This window comes from Dermacentor silvarum, chromosome 10 (assembly GCF_013339745.2).
Source record: "Dermacentor silvarum isolate Dsil-2018 chromosome 10, BIME_Dsil_1.4, whole genome shotgun sequence".
NCBI classification, from domain to species: domain Eukaryota; kingdom Metazoa; phylum Arthropoda; class Arachnida; order Ixodida; family Ixodidae; genus Dermacentor; species Dermacentor silvarum.
Genome location: NC_051163.1, coordinates 33448956 through 33469982, shown reverse-complemented (window position 1 = coordinate 33469982; position 21027 = coordinate 33448956). Strand labels below are relative to the sequence as shown.

General features: G+C 49.5%; 1 protein-coding gene across 1 annotated transcript in view; it reads left to right on the top strand.

Annotated features, from left to right (window-relative positions):
* The window catches only part of LOC119465852 (proteasome subunit beta type-2), a 31148-nt gene extending 16677 nt beyond the window's left edge, over positions 1-14471 (top strand). The window contains exons 3-5 of the mRNA XM_037726329.2: positions 2205-2275; positions 4054-4216; positions 14238-14471. Of these exons, the coding sequence (XP_037582257.1) occupies positions 2205-2275; positions 4054-4216; positions 14238-14395 (392 nt within the window). The 3' untranslated portion in view covers positions 14396-14471. The remainder of the gene's footprint in view (positions 1-2204; positions 2276-4053; positions 4217-14237) is intronic.
* The last annotated feature ends 6556 nt before the right edge of the window (positions 14472-21027 follow it).

The following is a 21027-nucleotide window of genomic DNA, read 5'->3' as shown; positions in this document are numbered from 1 at the left end:
CACTCCTGTGTACATTTGCAATCCCGTGGCAGATAACTGGTATTGGAATTTGCCCAGCTGTGCACGTCATATCTCAGTTTATCTAAATTGTGTTCACCGAGGTCAAATGCTTCGTCAGCTCTCGATATACAAAAACGCTAGTTTGAATGGAAGTCCAAAGTGAGTGAGGTTTTCAATGAACTAATAATGATGGCTGCCTTCTTTTTTTTTTTTTCTTTTTTTTTGTGACATGCAGCATTACTAACAGGCACTTTGCAGGCATATAACCAACCTCATTTTGTATGGCTTTAAAACAATGCGATTGCGTTAAACTTCCTCGTCCACGTCCTTTTGTCACTGTTTTTAACTTGTTAGGCATGGTGACACCGCCGTACTTTCTTTTTTATTCTCTCAATCAGCCAGCGCAGGTTCTGGTCTGAGTAAGTCGCAGTGCGTGCTCAGTCTGAAATGACATCACCTTTCCTTTCTACTTATGCAGCTGTTTGGCTAACAGAACCGTAAATTTTCTCGCATTTTTCTTGTATTTCATGCAGTCCCGCAGCCTTCTATTGCACCTGGCCATTTTCCCATAATTTGAGAGAAATTTTGAACATGCTGCTGTGAGAACTTTGCTATAAGTTTGTTATGACTAAGCTCATGGCATGCTGTCAAGACAGCCTTGACTCATCTTGAATGATTGTCATGGCTGAGTGGCAGGCTGAGTGTCTCACAAAGGCATAGGTACCTCTACAGAATTTAGTACTTGCTGTGAAAAGGGAAAAAAAAAAATGCAACGAAAATACCAGCACATTCATTTCATACTCACTGGGGAAGCCGTGTATTGTTACTAATGTAGGTATGTGCATACTGTTCGCTTATTTAATCTAATCAAATAATGACACTGTGGCATGGCAGCTCTTCAGTGTGTTCTGTAGTCGCAGCTTCACAAATTTCGAAGAACAGGTTATTCACTATGGTTGAAGTGGCTGTGAAACACCTTTCTCTGACTTAGCTACTTCATTGCTTGCTCTCCTGTTGGCTCTCTTTTCTCGCCATAAGCACGTTGCTCTGCGTTCGTAGCTGCATGCTTGAAGCTTGCACATCTGTCAAGCAGTCACAAACCTTGATTAATCGTGATTAACCATGCTTGTCTTGTAAAGCTGTAATCCGGGCCAATTGGATCTGCCGATCGCACACTGTGCAGTGTGCATATCTCATTCCGTCTTGAAGTTGCTCTTGGTTTTGTGCAGGAACATGTGTATCTTAAACAATCTGAATTTTTCTTCGCCAGTCGGCTATTGAATTTGCTCCACTGAGTTGTTTAAGCAAACCCACCTGTTGTGTTTGCTGTTATGATCAGTAAAAAAAAAACTTGGAGGGCGCTCAAGCTTCACCTTTAAGAGTGGAACGTGGTAGCATACAGAGATCTCTGACTAATCGTGCTTCCTGGCAACTGCAGCTTATGTAACCGTAATGGTTACCGGGAAACGCTAGCGGCGAACACTATGCACGAAGGCGAGCTTCCTGGTAGAAACGCTGCCTCTTGCGTGGGCCGATCTCGGAGGTGGTGCACAGCAGCGCCAAATAAATTACATAATTTTCAGGTTTCTGTTCTTGTTTCGCACTTTTAATATTTCAGTCCGAGATGATTTAACATAAAACGCATGCACTGTTGGTGTTTTGTTATGTGACATTTGTTTGTGGGCTGTCATTCTCAAAATTCTGAGTAATAACGTTGTCAAGAATGTAACATAAGGTATGAGCAACTTTAGTGGTAGAATGGTGTGGCAAGTTAATCTGCATATAGCGCATGTCATATAGCAAGGCGGTATATGTATGTACCTAAATATATACGAAGATTTTTGCTCGCGGAGTACCGGATTTTCTGCGACACGGGGCCCTTAATGATCGCACTAATACAGGACAGACAAGGAATGTGGGCGGAGCCAACGGCAGCAATTGCATGCATTTGCTGCCCTGTTTCGACATGTCCTCTCGTCGAAACGTTGGCCACAGCGTCATTCCTTGTTCGACTACTGTTAGTCACTTCAAGCCTCTGTCTTCCTGTGAACTTCTGTCTTGTTTATATGCATTCAGTGACAGCATGGCACCCATCACGTTGCTATCGGGAGCTTGGGATATTGTGAAGAACTGAGGTGCAGAAACAGTGAAATTGGGTGTTGGTAAGCCTTCTTTAATGGCCCGACCTGGCTTTACCTTTCCAGGTTACGAGCTCTCGCCGTCCGCGGCAGCCTGCTTCACTCGGCGAAACCTTGCGGACTACCTCAGGAGCAGGGTGAGTGGGGCAATTTCTCGACTGTAGGCACCCCCCAGAACCTGAGCATCGCTCCTAATCGTTGGTCACTGGGAAAGGGGGAAAAGGAAAGGCAGAGAAACCAACCGGGATGCACCTGGTTTGCTACCCTACACTGGGGTAGGGGGGCAAGTGGAAAGAAAAGAAAAAAAAAGCTTAAAGGAAAGACACACACGCAATAGTGTTCACCGCGCAATCAAAAAGCAGTCGCAGAGCTCAGATGCCTTTGAAAACTGCATAGTGCCCAGGACAAACTATGACGTAAATGTGAGCACTGCCCTTGCTTCCAAACATGGGCTCTTGCTGTTTGAGCTGATGAGGTTGTGAGGTCTCGTTAGAATTCAGAATTTGGCCATCAAAGTACAGGCTCAGTGGAGCAGGAAAGCAGCTTACAAAATCAGAGATGCCAATGGGAATGTGCTTATACTTGGGCCATCTCGATCTGTGTGCATTCCATGTTACACTTGGCTTTTTATCTGGCTTTTTATCTACAAGCTTCTTGCTGTCGCACCTTGTTATAATCAGCTAGCATCTCACTCAAAAGTACCCTTGTAATATCACATTCCTTCATGCATTCACATTTATTACATGCTGACATCGGCGATAAACATAGATCTACTTTCTTATATTCGATAATTAGTTGTAGTAATTATATTTTTTATATTGAGCTTCAACTGTAATATATAACTACAGCAGAACCCGGATATATTGAACACACATATAACGAATTGTTGTGTATAACGAACAGCAGTAAAATCCGCTTGAAAATTTTTCTATGTAATTTTTATTTTATATATCAAATTACCTATATATCAAACTTTCTTGTGGTCTCCTTCAGATTTGATATATATCCGGGTTTCACTATAGCATATGGAATTAATTTTACGTCAATGTATCTTTTTGTAAGCCTTGAGCTTATGGTATGTATGTACACTGTAGAAGCTATGCAATGAGTACAATCGTAGAGATGTTCCACTTCTTCTGTGGTCAATAAGTTCATATCTGCTATGTCTTCTACGTGGCACTGACTTTGTATATTGTGACTGTAATGTAGTAACTGTTAATCCAAATTATGTAGCACAATTCTACACCTGCCGTGGTTGATCAGTGGCTGTCGCATTGCGCTGCCACGCTCGAGGTCGCAGGTTTTGATCCGAGTCGCGGTGGTTGCATTTCGATGGAGGTGAAATGCAAAAACTCTCATGTGCCTAGACTTAGGTGCCCGTTAGAAGAACCCCAGGTGGTCAAAATTAATTCGTAGTTCCTCACTTCAGCATGCCTCAAATTATATCGTAGTTTTGACGCGTAAGACTTCATAATTAATTTTTTTTTTAAATTTCACCAAATTCCTATTTCTTGCTGTCATGTAATGTGGCACGCACAATTTTTTGGTCACAAATGCGGGTAATGTGAAAAGTTGCTCTAAGCTCCACAGCATCGCCTGCTATGTACGAAACAGTATGAACAGTAGTATAGAGAAGTGTGCTTAGAAACGCTAGACTGTGCAGCAGCTTTCATCACCACCTTCGTCTTCCAACCTTGGCCCTGTCGTGCCCAAAAACCCCTTTCTCAACGCAGAGTAGCAGGCAAGAGGCGCTTCACTCAGGCCGACCTGTGCACCTTTCTCTCATCAAAGTTTTTTTTTTTTCTCTCTCTCTGTCTCCTCATGCCTCATGTCCAAACTTGCTTGCAGCTGGTGTAACTTGGTCCGCAAGTAACTTTGCGCTTTCATTGCATGACAAAAACGCATGACGCTGCAGACCCCGTACTCCGTCAACGTTCTCCTGGCTGGATATGAGGATGCTGGGGGCTCCGAGCTCTACTACCTAGACTACCTGGCAACCATGGCGAAGGTGCCGTTTGCAGCACATGGCTATGGGGCCTTCTTTCTCATGTCCGTGCTGGACAGGTACTACAGGGAAGGTAGGTGGATGAGACAGCGTTGATAACACGGTTGCTGGCGGATGCTGACAACGAATGTGTAATTGCGCCACACGCAAGCAACGTTAGAAAAAGAAGTGACTAAAATGCATGGTTGTAACAGGATTTATTTTAGATAGTCACAGCCTTGTAAAACCCAGTGACAGTCCCAACTGCAAGAAATTTCACTTTGGCTGAATTGGCTCTAAACGAGTGGTATATATTATTGAAGCAATCTTGGCAAAGCTGCAGGGCCGGTAATTCTCCATCTTTCTTATTGCCACATCTTAAATAGCACTTAAGCAGACGACGTGTGTGTGCACCAGGATGTTAGCAAGTATGACGCGAGTTCCAGCACATAGCCTTTGAGATTTTTCAGTGCACTGGAGGCAGTGTCTAATCTCGGAGGTCACCTCAAAGGTGCGTGCTGGTTCTCAACGTCTTAGATCTTGCATCACTTCAGGCAAGCACTAAACAGCGTCCTTTTTGTTATGCCATCAAAGATGTAAATTTTTGCTAGATTTTTGTAACATATCAACATGCATTTCAAACTTAAAATTTTGCATTGAAGCTGCTCTCTGTCTGCATTATAATAAACTAGGGTTTTTGCACATCCTAAAAGGTTGTTGCAGTTGGCCTTGAATAAACACACTACAATTCGTGTGGCTGAATCAGTAAGTCAGCGATAACCTAATGGCATGTTCGTTAGCGGTTCGAAATCAAAGCGCTCAAAACACATTCACCTAGTTCATTCAGGGCACCACACTCTAGCTCAGAGCTGTCACCTTTGAGCTGGGAGCGCAATCGACATTCAACAGAATATTAATCATGTGGTGACTTCGATTGCTCTGGGGCAGCCGAACGTTCCATTGGGACATGCTTTCTCTGGCTCAAATCTCAAGAGGGCTCTGTATCGCTGCAAACCAAACTGGAGCGTGGTAAGAACCAGTCGAATATGCTATAAGAATTGCAAGGGCGAATACACCAATGTCTAACGGAAAAGAATTTCTAATAGGTTCACCAGCCAACAAGGTTTGCTCATTTCCATGATGTCACGGCTGAGGTGAACTTCTTTCCATATCACATCTTTCGAAATCTATGTTGGAGCATGAAGGCACACAGCGCGGATGCAGTGTGATTTTGTGTGCATGGCATGAACAGAATTCTTGGATTGTCACCAATTACAGATCACCCGCCGTAGTGGCGTAGTGACTTTGGCGTTGTGGTGCTAAGTCCTGAGGTCGCAGGGGTTCAAAGCCCGGCCGTTGCCGCCACATTTCGATTGGAGCAAATGCAATAAAGCCTGTGTACCTTGTATTAGGTGCACATTAAAGAACCCCAGGCGGTCAAGGTTGATACAGAGTCCCCCACTATGATATGCCTCATAATCATATTGTGGTTTTGGCAGAATTTTTTTGAATTACAGACCATTTTTAGTAATTTTTGCCACATGGTTGTTGAAGGTATAAGGTCACAGTTCAGGTCATGCTCATAACCTGAACTTTGGTCGTGACCAAGCTATGACCAAAGGACAAATTTAGGTCATAGCCTGGTCATGACCTTCCCATCATGGTCATGCTACCTGAGCAGCCATAACATGGCAGCATACATCAAGACAAGTGCCAAATATTCCTCTAGTGTTTTTTGTATGAGACTATGGCTTGAGCGACCTCATGTAAACCATGCAGTGGCATTTTACCACTGGTGACATTTGTTCTCATAGTTCTTGCTTTCTAAAAGGATTTTGTGCATATTCGTGCTTACTGTAGACCATCTTGCTGTTCATAAACAGAGACCCTGGAGAGCTGCTTCTTGTCTTGGTCGCAGTAATAGCTGACTGGCAAAAAGACAGTGAAGATCCACCTTAGTGTGCCAGAACAGAAGTCATGAGATTTTTTACACTTTTTTTCTTCATATATTCATCATTTTACTAATGAATTTCGTCGTAAGATACACGAAAAGTTATGCATATTTGCACTTGAGGCATGTGTGTGTCACATTACTATTGCAGTCAACAACCGTTTTTTTTTTTTTTTTCGGACATGCTCGATAATTCGAACGCCTTATGGTACTTATCTGTACCCCTTAGAGCCTGTGTATAAGGACATCTGAAGTTTCGAACTCTGAAACCCTTCGCTGTCAGATTTTCGGGACTTCTTGCCGTCACCATCGGTCCAAAACAGCATTAATCAAAGCGGCTATCACTGCCATTTTGATGACCCAGCCGCCTCAAACCAGTCCTCTTGCACACCGATTTGCTGGCAACCGTAGCCACGGCGAAAGAAATTGCTGCTGTCAGCGAAGGCACTGACTTTGTCATCTCCGCCGATAGCTTCGAAGAGGGAAAAGTAAGGTAAGGGTCAAGCGTTACATAATGCCGCTTCTGAAGAGTCAGCTTCGCTACAGTGCAGCAGTGCTATGCGGTCAAGCGTAGGCAGTGTATTGCAGTGAAGCTTGCCAAGAGTGGAAAGGGGCCACTGTTACGGGACACAATACGTCTTCAGTCACGGTATACACATTTGTGGTCGCGACATATTTTTGCCATTTCTGTGCAGTTGTGGGAAGGAATAGATGACAAAAATTCAGCTTAGGGTAAATTGAACGTTCTGCTTACCTCAAGTATTTTTACTTCCCTCAGAAGTAAAATAAAAATTTAAAAATTGACAAATAAAAATTATGTAAAATTTATACATTTATCGACAGTCGATCACAATTTGTGACGGAAGGGGCTAATTATGCACGCATGCACCTGCTGTCTTCTGTCACAGTACGAGCACCAGTTTGCCTGATAAGTGTACCGGCAGGCCTTTATAGCTTTTTCGGACGTGCTTGTGGCAATTTGAACCCTTGGGAACAATAAAAGGTGTGCAATCATTTTGTTTTTCAAGGCGATAGCCGTGAATTTGTTTCAAGGTCGCTGTGAGGTACAGAAAAAGGGAGCGAGCTCGCTTCGCGCTCGTGCCCCTGCTTGCGCGTTCGTTGTCTTCTTCCACAGCTGGCTCCGACGCTGCTCATTATAAAATAAAGGGGAAGCGAAATGCAACAATAATGCAACATAGACTACTTTGGGGTTACAGTAAATATCAGGCGGTGCTTGGAATCTGGAAAGGAGTAATGGGGCCAGCACTAATGCTTGCAAATGCAGTTCTGTGCTAGCAATCCCATACTGCCCCTCGCACTCAACGCCGGAGGGCATTGAGGGAAAGGACAACAGCAGCGCTGGGGAGGAGAGAAATGTCAGCGGCGGCAGCCGTAGAACGTTCTCGAAACCGCGGCACACATTGTATACGTCGCCGCATGGGCTTAGAGCTTCATTCCACATTGCTATGGGTCCAACTAGGTTTTGCCTTCACATTCTTAGAAACGGCTAAGCTTCCGCCGTAATTTCTTTTTCGAACTGCCCGAATTTTTCAATGTTTTCGCAGTCGAGAAAATCGGACGTTAGCTGTATTTGAATACGTTGAGATGTACAATACGTTGAACCACTTTGAAAATGTGTTTTTTTTTTTCTGGCATAGTAGCCTGATCGTACGCCTGACTGCAAGTTTCTTAGCGTGCAGGCTCACTGCTGCCACAGCACTTGCAAAACTACCGTATTTACACGATTGTAGGTCGACCCATTTTTTCAAATTTGGCAATCCAAAGTTGGGGGGGGGGTCGACTTAGAATCGAAACCGAACCGTGTACCGCTAGTAACGGCAAGAGAAACGAGAAATCAGGGGTGCTACGGCATGGTTACAACTTTGCACCTACGTTTTTATGGTTACGGTAGAAGCGTAGCGTAATAATTTACTGTATTGCATACATTTTGATTGCGCGCACCACGAGCGCACGGCTCTTGTGGGAGCATCGATCATGGAAGAGCCGCCGCTTAGGGGGTATTGGTAGATGGCGGAAGAGCCGCCGTTTGGGGGGTATTGGTAGCTGGCGGAAGAGCCGACGTTAGGGGGTATTGGTAGTTGGCGGAAGAGCCGTCATTTGGGGGGTATTAGTAGTTGGCGGAAGAGCTTTTCTTTGAGATACGATTGTTTTCGACGGCCGCGCGCATCTGTCACTTCTGCTGTTGTGCTGAATCGTCGCGCCTGTCATGAGTGCCAAGAAATTTCGGCGCTCGTTCTCAGCAGCGTTCAAACGGGCTGCTATCCTCCATGTTGAGGAAACTAACAACTGCGCAGCGGGACGCAAGTCTGGAGTCAGTGAACGTGTGGTGCGTCAGTGGCGGATTCAGCGCGAGAAAATTTGGCCTCACTGGCTACTGTGTGCGGGTGGGTCCTCTCTGCGTGGGGGACTGTATCGCGCGATGTCGTGGTGCGGTCGTTCGTGAAGTGTGGACTCACTTTTGATGACGACGTGCTTTGGGACCGCAGCAGCTATGACGGCAGCAGTACCAGTGAGGTCAACTCTAGTGACGATGAGTAGTCTTAGCAACCCCATCAATAAATTTCCCTTGTGTGAAATGCACTCGTGTGGTTTTTCTCCCCCCCAATTTTTTTTTTTTTTTTTGAGACATGCAATTTTGGGGGGGTCGACCTACATTCGAGTCGACTTACAATCGTGTAAATGCGGTACCTGTACACGAATCGGACTGATAACAAGGCCAGTTGCTAATGGTTTCTCTTTCTGTACCGTGCCCATTGGGCATTGTTAGCCCGCTATCGATGGTTTGAAATGCCGCTCATGGACACACTGCACCATCGGACGTGAAGGAGGAGAACTATGTTTTTGTTTTCTAAGCAGTTCGCTTTTTTCCCACCAGGCAGTAATTTTTTAATGCACTCTGAAGTTTCGCAATTGTCAAAGTAGAAAGCGAAAATGGGCCAACTCCGAGAGTGGCGCGCACACTTCCAAAAATCGCAGATCTGGTGATTACGCTGCTCTGTGGATGAGTTTATTGATGGATCGAGCAGCAGCGAGTCTGAGGATGCTGCTTTTTTGTCGGATTTCGACTCTGAGAACGACGCCAACTCAAACCAGCCTGGAATATCGGTGGCTGCAGCCCGGCACGCCCAACTGTGGTGCTTTCAGTCAAATTTTTGTAGCGGAATACTTGTTCAATTAAAAATTTTGATTGTTTTGGAAATAGTGCCTATTAGGTGGCAATTAATTTTTTTATGCAGTCAACATCTGATTTTTCGGATTCCCTAGGGGCTGCGAAAACATGCGAAAAATCGGGCAGTCCAAAAAAACAAATGCATGCCTTTTACAGCCCCCAAGGGCTCAAATCGCCAAACGCACGTGTGAAATAACTATGAAGGCCTGCCAGTACACTTATTAGGCGTACCGTAGCTCGTACTGTGCTAGGAGGCGGCGAGTGCACACGTGTATAATTAAGGAATAGATACCATGTCCCATGACAATTGCCCTTTCCCACTCTTGATATGCTTCAGCCCGATATTTTGCATATGCTTCGCTGCATAACACTGCTGTATTGAGGCGAAGGTGACTCTTGGGAACCGGCATTATGCAACGCGCCGTGCTTTCCAACTTTCCAAGACATTATCGAGGATTGCAAAGGCGGAGTCGGCACCATTGCTAACAGTGGTGAATTGTTTTAATGAAAATCGCGGCGTTGAACAGAAAGCTTGGTAGCGAACGTTGAAGTAGCATTGTTGCGGTGGCGGCTACAGCTGCCAGCGGATCTGCAAGCGAGAGTGCTGGCGAGGAGGTGAGATAATCAAAATGGCGGTGGTGGTGGCTTCAATTAATGCCGTTTTGAGCTTGCAGTCATGGCAAAGAGTCCGGAAAATCAGACAAGAAAGGATTTTTGCATCCAAAGTTCCAGATATTTTTATACATTGACTCTCTGGAGTACGTGGTGGTGCTGTGACAGCGTCCGAATTATCAGGCATGTCCGAAAAATTGGGCGTCCGGAAAATCGGTCGTTGACTGTATCTCATAATTTTCGTTACATTCTTTTTCTTAGTAGATACAAGCGTGTGTTTACAAACTTTGTTCAATCTTATCCCACAATCTTGATTTTGGCAATTTGTATCTTTTTTATGACATACATCTCGTTAATAAAACCTTAATGCGTGAAAAGTGCATTCATTCTGCTTTTTGTGTTTATTGCATAAGATATTGAGAGTAGTAGTTCCTTCAGAAAAAAATAAATCTGCCGTAACGTACAAAAAACACCCGTTTTCCCCATGGTAGGGAAATAGTTAATATAACAGCAGCAGGTGCATCACAAATAAGGAGTACCTGTCCCGTTTTTTTACTTGTCATTGTTTGTGTTGCACTGCTGTAATTACAGTGCATCATTATACAGTATTGACGTAATAGTTCAGCAGAAACCCGCTAGGTGGAAAGAAGTGGATTTGGGTGGATGTCTCATTTTCCCTTTAATTATACAGTATATTTTGCGTGTACTGACACTTCAAAGTTCTGGGAAGTGGGTTTGCTGCAGTACTACCATTTGCTTGGAATTGTGTTGCTGTACTTGCTTCCATGGCATAGATATGATGACTTAAAGGAGCACTGATGTGACATTTTCAACTCTTGACATTCTTGCACTCATGCAGGTCATGCTTGGAAAGAATTATTGGAAACTAAATCGCTAAGATGACAAAACATGAATGATATGTGTCCCCTTTCTAAGTATACAGTCGAATCCCGCTACAACGAAATTGACGGGGAGCGCGAAAAATTTTGTTGTCGCGGAAATTCGTTGTCGGGATATTAATCAAATACATAGGTGACACGTGACTCGCTGACACAAAAAGCAATCTTTAATGCCAAAAATCAGTCAGCTTAGCTTGCTTCCGCTTCCTGCCAAGCGATGGCACAACGAGGTTTTCGCATGCCCCCAGCAAAGCCATTGCCTGATCGTTGTCCGTGGTCCCGATGGTACGCCTGATCGTGTCGAATGCGTCCATTACCTGCGATGTAGTCGGTTGTCCGGGCTCACGTTGCGCGGCTGCGTCATCTTCGTCCGACGAAACACAGTCTTCCCGGACGCTGTTCAGGATGTCTTCGTCGGTCGTTTCCTCGCGCACCACCACGCACGAGTCAGCTTGAATTACTCGTCTGGATGTACACCGGCGGGCACATCTCCACTTTCCAGCAGGGCTGCCCACACGGCTTCGACTTCATCAGACGGCGACCCGTCTCCATCTATATCTTCGTTTTCGGAGTCCGAAGTCTCGGTAGCCTGCGCGCTGAACCCAGCATGGCGGAAGCAATTGCTGATTATGGCGCTACGCGTTGCGCACCACGAAGTGGCAATCATTTGGAGCGCCATAAACAGGTCCACTTTTGTTTCGCGGCCCAACTGCGTATTTAGAAGCAGCCTTTCAAGGAGGCGCTCACGGTAGGCCCGCTTGACGCTCTGGATGACCCCTTGGTCGAGGGGTTGAATGATGGAGGTGCAGTTCGGTGGGAAAAACTTTAACTGCACGTTTTCAGCTCGGCGTCGTCCTCTATGATGTGGGCGGAACAATTGTCTAAGAGTAGACAAACCTTTCGGCCTTGCCTGCCCATGTCCCGGTCGAAAGCCTGGACCCACTCTCCGAAAATAGCCCGGGTCATCCACGCCCGAGTGTTAGCCATGTACTTCACGGGAAGGCTCCGGTTTCCTTTGAAGCAGCGTGGTTTGGCACTTTTGCCGATGACCAACAGCGGCCGCTTGTCCGAACCGTCCATGTTGGCGCACAGGAGCACGGTTATTCGCTTCTTACTGTGCTTGCCTCCGTGGCAGCACAGCCCCTTAAAATCCAGGGTCCTGGTGGGTAGCATTTCGTAAAAGAGTCCGGTCTCATCTGCATTGTAAATATCTGACGGTGAGTAGTCATTCAGGATGCCTGCGAGGCTAGCTGACATCCATGCAGCGGCGCCGTCACTATCCGGCGAAGCGGCTTCACCGCACAAAACTTTGCCGATGATGCTGCGGCGTGACTTGAATTTGTTCAGCCAACCTACACTGGCCTTAAAGTCATCTATGCCTAGCAAGCAGGCATAATTCAGTGCTTTTTGTCGCACGATATCACCGCTAAGAGCGATCTTCTTGGCCCGCGTCTCCACAAACCAGGTGTATACTGCCTTGTCTAAGTCCTCGTGCACCGGCTGAGTCACTTTCTTGTGTTTCGCCGACGTCCCGGAAGCTAGCGCTTTGGCTATAGCGTCCTTGCACTTCAGTATAGTAGAAAGGGAGCTCGCCGGAATCCCAAATTCTTCCGCGATGACTGACTTTCTCTTTCCGCCTTCAGCCTGGGTGATAACTTTAGCCTTCTCTTCTAGCGACAAAAACTTCCGCTTCTTTGTCGGCGGCGACATGCTTCTCCGAATAGCGATTTGACACCTTCGGGAGACAATGACCAACTGGCGTGCAATCGCTTGTTGTCAAGCGTGCATCGCGTGAACGCCTCGGCGCACCCTACCGGGATTTGACCTCGCAACCGCAACTTTTTAATTGGTATTGTACACCCGAGAAATTCTCACGAAATGTTATAGAACATTAATAATTAGACATACTATAAAAATAAAATTGATGCGTGTATGTAATTTATAGGCGTATTATTTTTCTAACAAATGTGACCCAAAACGTTTCTTCGGAGCTCGGATGCTCCTCCATACGGGTGCGTTGCATCGCCATCACTAACGCGGCATGGCGGCTTTGTTTTGTTTACATTGCAGCCCGAGCAGCTCAAGTTTCTGTGTGTTTACGCTATGAAGGTCGATGGTTTGTTAAGGCATGAAAAAAGAGTTTTAGGGGTTTCGGTGAGCTGCCGTTTAAAAAAATTTTGCTCACGTCTGCTTCGTAAAAATTTTGTTGAAGTGAAAACGTGTCCGTGAAGTAGTTCGTTTTGGAGGGAATTTCAATGCATTATGTTCTATTGGACATCGACGGGGAATAAAAAAAACTTCGTTGTGGTGAAAATTTCGTTGAAGCGGACTTCATTGTGCCGGGATTCGACTGTACTTGTTTCTGTGAAGTACTTACTAGTTTCAGTACCCAGGAGACGTATGGGTTATGGCAATGTGGTACACAGGCTTGCTTCGTTCCTGTATCAGCATTTATTGTGATAACATTTATACGGACACTTAAGGTGCATTCACGCCATTGGTGCAAGCCTATACAAGGAGGATTAAGAGATCTTCAAAAAATGTGAATGAAGCATATAGTGCATTTGGCTGCAAACAGGACGAAGCCATGCGGACGTACCATCATGCTACACTCGATTGAGTCTGCAGCAGAGTCGGAGCAGTGCTCTGCCTGCCGCCAATTCTATAAGTGTTGTGTGCACACACACTAGCATTCCTGCTGAGCATCTGTGTCTAAGCAGAATGAGCACCGAACCTCAGGCTAAATCAATAATCCTTTTAGTTTGGCACTGCAAACACTGAGTGTTTTCCGTCAGTGTCACCTTGTGCACCATTGAGGTGTAATGCCTGCGGCAGCACCGGCCACCATTGTGAGACATCTGGCAGATGCCAGGGTGTTGTTTCTGCTGTGGAGTGGTAGTTACTATGCAAAATTTGTCATGCTTAGGTGTCGCCCCAGCATGCTGTTGAATACTGTTGGAGGAGCTTGAGTGCTAAACCTTGCAGCCGGTATCTGTGCTTCACATTTCGAGTGAAACTGCCATTTTCTTTATCATGATGTCGTGACACTGTCAACGATACCAGGTCTGGCAGTTCGAGACAGAAATTTTAGATCCACATTATAAGCGTTTCCCAACTTCCACATTTGCAGAGTGTCATGCTTTTTCGCACCAGAAATATGTGGTAGAGTTTCTTCAGTGGGAGGCAGCCACAATGAACTCGTACCAACTAGTCTGATCAAATTGCTATTCAAAACTGTGTGTGCACTGCGCCTTTAACATCAGGCTCGCTTAGCGCAGTGCTGTGCACTGCGTAGTGCCGAGTGACAACTTCAGCTTACATGCAGGGGATTTTGCTGCTGTGCTGCCATCTGCTGGGATTTTGTTGTCGAGAATTCTTCCGAAAGCTTGGAAACTCGTAGTACAGATGCAGTGACTTTCATGAAAGGGTTGCTGAAAGAGGTGGCACTGGTTTTCCTTTGCAGACATGAGCGAGGACGAGGCGATCGACGTGCTGAAGAAGTGCGTCGCCGAGGTTCAGAAACGCTTTCTCGTCAACCTCCCTGCCTTCAGAGTGCAGATTGTGGACAAGAACGGCATCAGGAACAAGGAAGACATTTCCGTCTTGCCTAATCCTGCCTGATCTGCTTAAGAAAACCTGCTAGGTTTATTTTTTTCTCTTGCTCTTGCAGCATGTAATAAAGTCTGTGCTGAACACATTCAGTTCTTTGACCTCTGATGGCCTGCAATTGGTCGCCAATTATACGAACACCCCGGCCACTGCACTCTTGGTGTCGCGTCCCAGATGAGAGGAGGGCGGTGTGTATGTGTGAGTGTACCCATACTGTCTCTGGTACTGGCACAAGTGAATGTTAAAATGGCCTTCCGGGAGCACTGGCATGTCTGCATAGGATGAAAACAAAGAGCACCTTGCAACATGAACAATTCTTTGCAGGGCACTGGACACAGCGGTATCTGATCGTACTGTAGTCATAGGCATGCACGGATCAAGGGGGGATGTCCGGATGTCCCCCTAAAGTTTGTGTGTGCAGTGCCAGCATATATATATATATATATATATATATATATATATATATATATAACTTGTTAAATACCGACTTAGCAGCAGCTACGCCAAGCGCAGGGGTCAAGCATAGAAGGCTTTGCATTACGTCCTAACAAATGTTGGGCTAACAGCCAACTGTGGCGGCCGAAATCGCGACGTCTGTATCTGCCACTTGCGACAAAGTATCATGGTCGCCAGAATGACTGTTTACTGAATCACCTTGTGTTTTACTCGGTTTAATTTATTCTGCAAAAATGATTGAATTCTAAATTTATTCCATTAACACATATATGGCTCCAGCGTCTGGCATATCTAAAGTATGCCCGACTCTTGACCAATCCCCCTAAGTGGCTATGTGCCAATGTTTTAAGGTAATCAGCATCATCGTCAGCCCAGAACCCGGTGGTAAAGTCCCTAGATATTTTTTTGCAGAACATCTATGGACTTTATTAACCCGGTGGCTAGAAGGGGGAGGTGAGTGCAATGGCGGCGATGGAGTGTTGCAAGCAATCATGACGCCAGCAAGATCGCTCCTCGGGCGCGGAGGCACGGCGGTTGGTGCCGCGGGTTTCGAAGCGGGCGTTTTTGTTCACAATTAGCGGTCGCATATTTGACATAACTAGCGTTAAGCTAATGCATATCGTACCTTGTTAGTAGAGGAGACAATAAATGACTAGCAGCTATCTTCTGATGAGTGTTTAAGTGTTAAAAGATTCGGGCACATCACGGCCGGCACAAATATTTTTCGCTTGTCTCAGTCGCACGCGTTCTACGTGCTTTCCCGAATCGTCGGGAGTGAAAACAAAAAAAATGATTTCAGCTAATGCGAAGAATATTATGCTAGTGGTGTGGGTAAAAAAAACTGCACCGATTTCTAGGCTCGCAGAGAAGAGCTCCTTAGGTCATATTACTGCGACACACTGCATCCTGCTCGTCAAATTGGTTAATACCAATATATGATGCTTTAGAAGTCATTCCACATAGTTAGGTAAACAAACTTATTTTAGTCGCTAATGTGATGTACTAGAACGGTGGGGACCATGAAGAATGCTCAAAAGGACGACAGCACTTGATTATATGATCCAATATACAGGGTGCCCCCAACTATGATGCAACAAGATTTAAACATATGCGAATGCCCCGTAGCTGTACAGAACCAAGGCCATGTTGTTTGCCGTCGCTTGTAGATACTCAGAATACTCAGTCCACATTCCGCCTAATGCATAATTAGTCAATGAATTCGTCAACTTCTCAAATATTATAATTAGATGAAAAGTGTCATGTGAAAATTGTAGAGCAACTTGAAAAACTACCTATACAACTTTCTTTTGCTCAATACGTGCTACATAAGAGTGTTTTTCCGAGCTTGAAAGAAGCCAGCGAATGCATGCAAAGTGTTTCGAGCGGCCATTTTGCGTGTATTCGCAGGCTTCTTTCACGCTCGGAAAACACTCTTATGTAGCACGTATTGAGCAAAAGAAAGTTGTATAGGTAGTTTTTCAAGTTGCTCTACAATTTTCACATGACACTTTTCATCTAATTATAATGTTTGAGAAGTTGATTAATTAAGACTAATTATAGTAATTAAGCGGAATGCAAAAAAATAATCGGAGTATCTACAAGCGACGCCAAACAACATTGCCTTGGTTCTGTCCAGCTACGGGGCAATTTTAAAATCTTGTTACATGATAGTTGGGACACCCTGTAGATGATTCAACTGGGGCTTGAAGTGCAACTCGCAGATCTTCGAAGTCCTGTCTAAGGCCTTGTATGCACCGGGCACGGGCCGCTGCCACGCTTTAAGTGCCTCATCCTCATAAGGCACCGAGAAAAACGATGTTTTATTATCTGCTTTTCTAGCAGAAACATAGCCTGTTGTGCAGCCCGGCGTGGAGCTAAAAGAACCGAACAGAACATGCAAACCGAGCGCACTCGCTAGCTCCGGCAGCAGCCAAACCATAGAGAAACATACTACGTAGTAAGTTCTCTATGGCCAAACTACAGTGGGTAGAATGGCCACTGTAGCCAAACTACAGCGGAGGCATCTAAGCGTAAAACCCCTATATATAAAATGTGGCGACACTCTCCTCCTCCGCCTTCCCCCCTCCTCGTTTCTCCTCTCTTTCGCGCTCCTTTTTCGACCGTTGCGCCGCCTACACCGCTTGAAACACGTGCACTTGTTTATCTTTCACCGCTGATCAGATTCGACGATCGCCGACTGTGTTCGTCGCTATCGTCGTGCTCCTCGCCGGTCGGTAGACACTTCTCGGACGAAAATGGCGATGGAGCGTGATCGTAAACAAACGCAGCCAGCGCCCGGGGGCTCGACGGTCCACGTGATGCCATTAGGCCAATACCGGTGGTGGTAAGTGGTTCTTGAGGGAAAGGGAAAGGTTGGCGCTATCTTCTGCAGCCCTTGAGGGAGCACGGCTCAGCGCCAACGGGGAGGGGTAAGTGGGAGCGAAAGAAGGGATAGAGTGGAGACGCCATGGCTGGGCGAAGCAAAACCGGCAGGCATAGGCGGCACGTATCAGGCCGAGATGGAAGGCCTTGGTGTGCTGCAGAGTCTGCAGGGGTGTTGTGCCAGGCCGGTCAGGCCCGGGGTGGAGTGGGAGGCCGTGAGGCCTTCCCGCTTGTAGAAATGTCCTTAGAGGCGTGCGGAGAGCCCTGACGAGTCAAGGAACTCCACGACGCCTCGAAGTGCAGAAAGGTGGTGTCGGCCGGGGAAGAGGAGATCTTCCTCCTTGCCACAGGGGAGGCCCAGGCGGCGGAACTCCTGCAGGAGTGGGCCCCGCTGCTGGAGGTACGCCGGGCAGGCCAGCAGGAGATGTTCGATCGTCTCCGGCTCCCCGCAGGAGCTGCAGGCCGGGGACGTCGCTCGTCCCAGTCGGTAGCTGCGTGCTGCCGTCCAGCTGCAGCCGATGCGGAGCCGGAGAAGGAGCGAGGTCTCCCTGCGAGCCAGGCCTCGCTGGGGGAGTGGTCGTGGGGGGCATCCCAGTGCCACCCGTTTGTCTGGGTGGTGGGTCGCCAGGTGTCGCCGCAGCCTCAGTCCTGTGAAGTCGCCCTCCGTCACGGCCCGACTGAGGGGCACAGTGGTGTGGTGGGCGTCCTTCGCCAGGGTGTCGGCTGCCTCGTTGCCCGGGATCCCTACGTGGGCGGGGATCCAGTGCAGGGACACCGGGTGGCCTGCGTCCTGCAGCGCTGTCAGCCGGGTAGACAGCAGTGCGACTCCAAGGCTGGCGCTTTCTGGCCTCTGCAGGCCGAGGAGGGCTGCCCTGGAGTCGCAGAGGATGGCCGCTGGTACCCCAGGAAGCTCCTCAGAGAGTAGGTCGACGGCCAGGTGGAGGCCTGCCACCTCCGCTGCAGTCGAGCTGGCGTGTCTGGGCAGTCGACACTGCCTGCTCTTCTGCAGGGCTGGTGCCGTGCAGGCCGCCGTGGCAGAGCCGGTGTCCGGTACCACCGAACCGTCGACGTACACCAGGAGGTGGTCTCCGAGGGTCTCGTCCAGGAGGCAGGCGGCCGTCTGCTGCAGGGCGCAAGCGGGTGAGCGCCTCTTCGAAATCCCGGGCAGCTCCGTGGCGATGGGGACAGGAGGCCTCTGCGGTGGGGGCAGCTGTACCGCATTCGGCGGTGGGTTGCCAACCACCTCCTCGTAGAGGCGGCACAGCTGACCCATCCTTGAGGAAGGCCGGGACTGGAGGCGACGCAGCAGGCCTCTGCCATCAGGAGCATGGTGGAGGCGGTCGACGTGCCTCAGCCCCTGCTGCAGGAAGAGGAGCGACAGGGGCCATGCTCCAGCCTCCGCAAGGGTAGCGGCAATCTGGGAGCTCCGGGGGACGCCCAGGCAGAGTCGGATGGCCGCCCGGTGCTGCAGCTCCAACTTTTCGAGGCGGCGTGGCGGCAGCGCCACCAGCGGGAGGGCGTACCGCAGGCGTGATGTGGCCGCCGCCTCGTAGAGCCGCAGGGCCCACTTCACCGAGCAGCCCTCTCCATGGGCAAGGAGCTGCGACACGGCCTTGCGGACCCTGATGGTCTGGGTCTGCATGGCCCCGACTGCCGGTAGCCAGGTTAGCCGGTGGTCGATGCGCAGCCCAAGGTACGACACAGTCGTACTCCATGGGATGCGCACGCCTTCCAGCTGCAGCCGGGGAGCTGAGCGCCGTGCCGCTGCTCTCGGGTGGACGAGGAGGGCCACCGTCTTCCCCGTCGAAACCGAGAGTCCGATGCTTCCCAGGTAGGCGGCCGTGGTGTCCAGGGCTCTCTGGAGGGCCTGGCACACGTGGCGGCTTGACTGTGGCGGTCCCCGCACCCACAGGGCGATGTCATCCGCGTAGATGGAGCACTCCACCTTGTAGTGAGGGTCGGTCGGCAGTGCAGCAGGCAACCGGGCCAGGGCGAGGTTGAAGAGAAACGGGCTCACCACTGACCCTTGTGGTACGCCTGCTGCGACCGGACGGGGAGTGCTCCTTTCATGGCCCACGCGGACCCTGAGGGTGCGGTCGTTCAGGAACGATGACAGGAACCGCCGCAGGTTGCCGCCAATGCCCAGGAGGTCCAGAGCCTGCTGGACGACCGCATGTGGGAGGCCATCGAACGCCCCCTTGACGTCGATGAGGAGGAGCATGGCGAGGTCTCCGCTGGCCCTGGCGTCCTCCAGGGTGGAGACGACGTCTGCGATGGAGTCCGCAGTGCACCTTCGGCGCCGGAAGCCTGTCTGCTGGTCCGCGAGGAACCCGCAGGCGCGGGCCACCCATTCGAGCCGTGCCAGAGCAATGGCCTCCATCACCTTGCAGGCAGCGGAGGTGAGAGAGACCGGTCGGTATGAGGACAGCTCGTTAGCCGGCTTATTGCTCTTCAGAATGGGGGCCACTATGGCTGTGCGCCAGGCCTCCGGCACCTGTCCTGACCACCAGATGTTGTTGTAGCAGTCGAGCAGGCGTCGTTGCTCACTGGTGGCCAGGTTGCGGAGCATCTGGAGTGTCACTCCGTCTGCTCCCGGTGCACTGCGACGCTTGCCCCTCCTCAGGGCCATCTGCAGCTCGTGGAGAGTCAGTGGGTCCTGGCAGATGGCCGCGATCTGGCTGGTCGCCCACTCCGGATGCAGCTCCAGCAGGCAGGTAGGCGGGTTGGCAGGGGGAAGTCCGACCGGCAGGATGGCCGCAGCGAGGGCAGCCGGGGGGGGCGAAGTGGTCCGCTAGCAACTCCGCCAGGGCCGCCTCGCTGATGCCCAGCGAGATAGCCACCGCGAGGACGGGGTGGCGGTTGACCTTCCTGCCGGTCAGGGACTTTAGGAGGCGCCAGGCCAGGGGGCCCTTGGAGCGGTTCTCGATGGTGGCGCAGAGGCTCCCCCAGCTCTGGCTCCTTCTGCGCCTGGCCTGTCGTCTGCAGCGGGCATCCGCTCTCCTGTATTCGGTCCAGTGCTCTGCATTGCCCGTCCGGATTGCTCGGCGCTCCACGCGTCGCCTGGACGCACGGAGGTTGAGCAGGAGCAGATCCGGGGCAGGAGTATCGGGCAGAGCAGAGCACTGGACTGTGGCTGCCTGGGCGCACTCCATGATGGCACTCAGGAGGTCACAGCCATCTTCCAACTCACTGCAGCGCTTCCTGAACAGGGACCAGTCTGTGACGTGGTATGTTCGTGACCTCGGCCTTCTCCCACACCCGGGGGTGATCAAGATGGGGAAGTGGTCAGATCCCCAAGTGTCGGGAGTTGTAGCCCAGTCATAGGAGCGCTGCTCGGTGGTGAGGGAGAGGTCGATGGCTGTGCTCACCCCACGGCGGACGTACGTGGGTCCTCCTTTGTTGAGTACCACCAGGCCTGCTCGGCTGATGGCGTTGCAGAGGTCCCTGCCTCGGCGGGTGCACCTGCGGCTGCCCCAGTCGGTGTGGTGGGCGTTGAAGTCACCGCACAGGACTGCATGTCCGCCGAGGCGTGCTGCAAGCCGCACCAGGCTGGAGGGGTCCCACTGTTGTCCAGGACGAACGTAGACGCTCGCCACAGTCGTGTCCTGTCTGTCAAGGCGTACCGTGACAGCACAGCACTCCATGGCGCCGCCTACGACGTCCGAGACTGGGGTCACCGAGTGGGCCAGGCTGCTGCGGACGTAGATGGCAGTCCTCGGCTTCCCCTTCTTGTGGGCACCCTGCAGGCAGGGAGCGTCCGTGCAGCTCTGCGTCGAGCAGGTGGTGGCGCCAGAGTATCCTGCGTT